At 36.0% G+C, this 6,000-nt stretch overlaps 1 protein-coding gene across 1 annotated transcript in view; it reads right to left on the bottom strand.

The window, feature by feature from the left end:
* Positions 1–3,438: 3,438 nt before the first annotated feature.
* LOC116867098 (transmembrane protease serine 11G-like) overlaps positions 3,439–6,000 on the bottom strand; it is a 43,677-nt gene continuing 41,115 nt past the window's right edge. The window contains exons 9-10 of the mRNA XM_032856893.1: positions 5,668–5,810; positions 3,439–3,600 (exon numbers count right to left, since the gene is read on the bottom strand). Of these exons, the coding sequence (XP_032712784.1) occupies positions 3,439–3,600; positions 5,668–5,810 (305 nt within the window). The remainder of the gene's footprint in view (positions 3,601–5,667; positions 5,811–6,000) is intronic.

The raw sequence follows: 6,000 nt of genomic DNA, 5'->3' as shown, positions 1-6,000 counted from the left end.
TTTAATTGTATTTAATTTTAATTAATTAAAATCAAAATAGTCCCATCGGCTAGTGGCTACCATATCAGATGGTGCGGCTTTTAGTTGTTGGTGATGTTACATGACTTCCTATTTTCCACTCTGCAGTGTTAGTGGATGATGGACTGAGACATTCTGCCTCAGCTGAATATGAAAATCTCTTTTCCAGCAGTACCTATTTATACATTCTGGGAATATTAAATAGAATATGCATGGTATGATTATGCAGGATTTAGATATGTGACAAATCTCTTTCTAGAGAGAGATTTAAATAGATTTCTCTGTATTTATATAGATCAATTGAGCTCTATCTACAGATATATCTCAATATACCTATATAAACAGCCTCCTTTGCCCAAACAGTTTCAGTTTCCAAATGATATTAATTTGGCTAAGATTGTTTCGATATGTGTGATCATCATAGATGAGTCTTTTAGCGTTCTTTCAGCTTTATAACAAAAAGGAGAAGAAAGAGATTCTCAGACCCATGTAAAGAATTGTGGTTGTAAGACTTTTAACAGTGTTTTTTTTCCCCTCTGACTGTTGATCCCATGGCAGTGTTTCTCAGCTGGGTGATTTTTGCCCCTCAGGGGACATTTGGCAATATTTGGATACATTTGGGGTTATTACAACTGGTGGAGATTACTATTGGCATATAGTGTGTAGAGGTAAGGAATACAGTTAAACATTCTACAAGTCACAGGATAACTGCCACCTTCCCCCACAGCAAAGAATTATCTCTGACTAATGTCCGTAGGCAAAAACAGAAAGTATAATGCAGTATAATGATGATTAAAAAAAATGAGTTTGAGTTTATTTTATAAATATATTTTAATGCATGCAATATAATATTATGTATGTGGGACAAGAGAGACTCTCAGCTGATACAGAACTCAGCAGAAAATCTTGCACAACAGTTATTTCATTAGCCAAATTAATCATAATGGGGGGAGCAAAGGTTTAGAAGCACAGAAAAGGATTGAGTTTTGTTCAAAACTAGTCCAATCATATATGGTGTCAAAATATACATTTAAATACATATGAAAATAACTTATTTTATTTTTTAAAAGATTTTATTCACTTATTTGACAGAGAGAGATCACAAGTAGGCAGAGAGGCAGGTAGAGAGAGAGAGGGAGAAGCAGGCTCCCTGCTGAGCAGAGATCCCGATGTGGGGCTTGATCCCAGGACCCTGAGATCATGATCCGAGTCTAAGGCAGAGGTTTAACCCGTTGAACCACCCAGGTGCCCCAAAAATAACTATTTTATCATAAAAGGTAAATCTCTCCAAAGATGCTTTCTAAATTATTTGAATATTCTCTAAAAACATCATATTTCAAAGAATGCCAGACTTTTTTTAACAGGAAATTTTAATATTAGACAGTAAAGACTTTTTCAAAATCTTTTTTTGTTTTTGTTTTTTGTTTTTTTTAAAAAGATTTTATTTATTTATTTGACAGACAGAGATCACAAGTAGGCAGAGAGGCAGGCAGAGAGAGAGAGGGCGAAACTGGATCCCTGCTGAGCAGAGAGCCTGATGCAGGTCTTAATCCCAAGACCCTGGGATCATGACCTGAGCCAAAGGCAGAGGCTTAACCTACTGAGCCACACAGGGTCGCCCAAAATCTTGTATCAAATTGTTTATGAATGTCTAATTTTATACTGACCTCTCATTTAAGTTATTTATGAATATCTAACATATTGATTTCTTATTCTGTGGGTACCTTTCTTATTCTGAATTTGATTGAAGGTAAAACCATTTAGAAAACAAAATGCATTAAGATGTAATAAAACAGAAGTGGAAAGTAAATTTACATAAAGTTTGGAACTTCTCTCATTTTTAGAGATGGAAAGTAGTTCCTTATCATGGAGTCCTTTTCTCATTTCCGCCTAACAAAAAGGCCCAGAAATTTTGTCTTTTTTCCTCCTAAATATCAAAAAAGCATTTTTAGGTAGTGTAGAACAGGATACTGGGTTAGGAAATGTTTCCAGTTTTGCTATTTGGTCCCAAGGTTTATTCATTGTTCCAAAGTAAATATTAGGGAGTTGTTTACCACCTTACACCTATTAGAATGGCAAAAATTAACAATCAGAAAACAACAAATGTTGGCAAGGGTGTGGAGAAAAGGGAACCCTCTCATACTATTGGTGAAAATGAAAGCTGATACAGCCACTCTGGAAAACAATACAGGGTTTCCTCAAGGTGTCAAAAAATAGAGCTAATCTATGACCCAGCAATTGCACTACTGGGTATTACCCCAAAGATACAGATGTAGTGAAAAGAAGGGGCACATGCATCTCAATGTTCATAGCAGCAATGTCCACAATAGCCAAACTGGAAGGAGCTGAGATGTCCTTCAATAGATGAATGGATAAAGAAGATGTGGTCCATATTTACAATGAAATATTATTCAGCCATGAGAAAGGATGAATACCCACCATTTGCACTGACATGGATGGAACTGGGGGGGATTAGGCTAAGTGAAGTAAGTCAAGCAGAGAAAGACAATTATCAAATGGTTTCACTCATATGTGGAACATAAGGGGAAGGGAGGGAAAACTGAATGGGAAGAAATCAGAGAGGGAGATGAACCATGAGAGACTATGGACGCTGGGGAACAAACAGAGGGTTTTGGGGGCGGGTGAGGGGAGGAGGTAACAGGGTGTTGGGTACTAAGGAGGGCACATATTATGATATGCACTAGGTGTTATACGTAACTAATGAATCATTGAACACTACATCAAAAACTAATGATGTACTATACAGTGGCTAACTGAGCATAATAAAAAAAATAAAATCTGTACGACTGGGTGTAAATGTAAATGTCAATTTTTTTTCAAGTTTCAGAAACAGGTACCTGTGCATCTGAGAGCAAAGGGGAAAGGACTCATAATAATGCCATCTCGTAAGTCCCTGTTTCAAATCTAGCGCCTCTCTATCATTTGTGTGAGCTTTGGTCCAAATGAATTACCTTGATTTATTTGGTACTGTGAGACTACAGATTCTTAATAAGGATTATTTAGTGAAGGAGATAAAAACTGTGGAGTCAGGGAAGGGCAGCGTGCCTTGTCAGGGAAAAAAAATAGAGAACGCTTAGCCAGTTGGCACTTGTCTGATTAAACGGGATTATTCTAAAATGAGTAGTACATAGTAGGAACAGAAAGAAGGACAAGGAGATAATGAGAGACATTGGGCAGCAATGGCAGCTCTTTGTGGAGCTGACAGTATTTTGTACGCTCATGGTTAGCAAAACAGTTCAGATGGTGTAAAAGAAGATGCTTTCCTCATGTTTAAGAGGAATGTTGTCAGATCATGCTTATCTGCACCTTGAACTCAATGACAATATACATCGCAACACATACTCAACACAATTTGCTAGAGACCACATTTGCATTTTGCATGCAGAAGTGATTGCTGCATTAGATATTGGTTTTAGATTTAATCCAGTCTCGATAATGAGTCACTTTGGTGTAAATTCCAGGCTTATTTTTTTTTCCACAGTCTATTCCCCAGCTTACTATTCCAATAAGATACCAGATGTTTCTATCACGTGCTATAACCAGAGGTCCTCCAGAATCACCCTGAAGAAGAAGAAATGTACATTGTCAATAAAACAAATGAAAGGGAGTAAAAACTGCAAGTTAATGAGCACGTGAATACCTACTAAATTAATTTTTTTAAATCAAGATATGTAAAATGAATACTAACTTACTGTTAGTATTAATGTAACAGTAAGTTTATTACTTATTATCTCTGTTTTTATCTTACAACTTCTGCTTATCTGTGTAAATGTCTTCATTTGGGGGGCAGTGTGAGTAAAGCTAAGGTTTCAGTTTTATCTTGTGTACTTTTTAGTTTTGTTCTATCTAAAAGGAAGCACAAATTGAACCTAAGTCTAGGTATACAATTCTTACATGAATGACGACCTTAAGGCTCAACTATATGTCACCTCCATGAAGCCTGTCCTGTCAACTATATAAAATCACTAGCTATGAATTTGAATTGCATCTCGTACCACTCACACCACTTGATAGGAAACTGTCCTGGATGTTATATTGTTGTGTAGTAATAGGTTTAAGAGGAGAAATATAATGCAAAGGACACTCCAGGCAAATGTGCATTATTTATTACAGACAGGCTTTTGTTTCTAAATCAAGATTTAATCCCTAGCCCTCATGAATTGGTTTGAAGTGTGTGAATCTTGAAGACTTACCTAATATCTTTAGCCTAAGGTGTAGACAAATGATTTTTAAAATCTTTTAGCAATGAACTTTTCATTCAAATGAAACATTATATGGAAGTCCCTTACAGATTTATTTTATAAGAACAATGATCCTGTATGAAGCAGTCCAGGGGTCTTGTGCTTTTAGCTCCCTTCCCTTTTCTTTCCATGCTTCTTAGTACCGTTTAGGGATCAATGGACAGAGTATGAAAACTCTGGTCTACTAAAAGTCATGCTCCTCAGCTCCTTTCCGGTAGGACCACATCCTAATTTAGGTCCTCAGTATTTTTTTACTCTGCTATTGGTGAAGGAAGCAAGGGAGCATGGGCCAACAGCAGAGAACATCTGCTCTTATACAGATTTATGTTCCTGCTGAAAAGTCATGTGATCCAGTTGTATTGTGGGCCACCCTGTTGTTTCTGCTTCTCCTCAGGAAGTAGTGAGTGGGAGATCTTGTATTCTAGAACATGTAGCCAAATCCTAGGATTTTATTCTTTTTGTTACTTGTGTGCTATATTATTAGATTGTAAATTCATATGGATTCAGTGTAGGTTTTTTAATATTTATGTTTCCTTCAGTAATTGACGCATTATCTTGCAAATTACCAAAAAAACCCACCCCTGAATAAATAAGTGAATGAATTATTATATCACATTACAGACAGCCAATGGCAGATCAATGGTGTCACCTTCACATTTAGGAAAAAGCTGGTGTATGTGTCAAATTCTCAAACATTTCCTAATCTTTCAAGAATTGTTAAACTTTTGGACCCATGTCAAAATCTTTATTATTTTAGTTACTTATTTTTAGTCTTTTAAGTAGCCTGAATTTAAAACTGATATTTTCCTTAAATGCTTAATACTTAAAGTTTTGTATGGTTTGGGGAAAAGCTATTTATTTAATTAGTTTTTAGACATAATTGGTGAGGTAGCGCTTTAATATGAATTAATGTGGATAAATATATTTTTTTCCTAATAGGGCGATTCTACCTGAATGTACACTGCTAAAGGTCAAAGGGTTAAGTACTGGTAAAATGATTCTCTGTTGGCCATGGAGTTATCTGCAGACCTCATTCCACAGTGCCTTACAAGTAGTAGGGATTATATAACTAAGTGGTTACCACTGTGACTTGAAGCAATGATTGTGTGGCTTTCTGGCTTGGTTTCCATTATCTGCTTCCAGTTTTTTTTTCTCTAATTAAAGTTCTAATTTGCAACTGATGCTCATTTTTTACAAATGGTTTTGGAAAATAAGAGGGTGTTAAAAGAGGAGTATTTCTTATAGTTCTCCCATTCCCTCTTTTTACACTCTCCTCTCTCCTCCACAACTTAATTTTTGGGGGTCATATGAAGTGACATTGGTCTATGGTCAGTATGGCCACCTCTAGTCAACAAATTCATTTCTGTGGATTTGAGTCTATTCTTACCTCACAGGCATCTAGTTTTCCTGTTAAGAATCCAGCACATATCATTCCTGATGATACGGCACCACCATATACAGGAACTTGATTACATATATCATTACTTATGATCTCTACTTCAACTTGTCTCAGAGTATTGGGAAAGGGACCTAGAGAAGAAAAAAAAATTAATAGATGAAGAATTTTCACATTGTTGCTTATGATAGTTAATTGTTGTATCTTAAAAAAGATGAATCAGTGATAAAATATGTCTTGAAGTTGACACTGTGCTTAGTGACAGCGCTTAGGTTCAAATTCTATTTCTTATGTGTCTTCTATGTGCTAGGTACCATTCTTGGC

The sequence above is a fragment of the Lontra canadensis genome, unplaced genomic scaffold (assembly GCF_010015895.1).
Source record: "Lontra canadensis isolate GAN:19392208 unplaced genomic scaffold, GSC_riverotter_1.0 scaffold1, whole genome shotgun sequence".
Taxonomy (NCBI): domain Eukaryota; kingdom Metazoa; phylum Chordata; class Mammalia; order Carnivora; family Mustelidae; genus Lontra; species Lontra canadensis.
The sequence above is the reverse complement of the archived record's forward strand: the minus strand, read 5'-3'. Positions and strand labels throughout refer to the sequence as shown.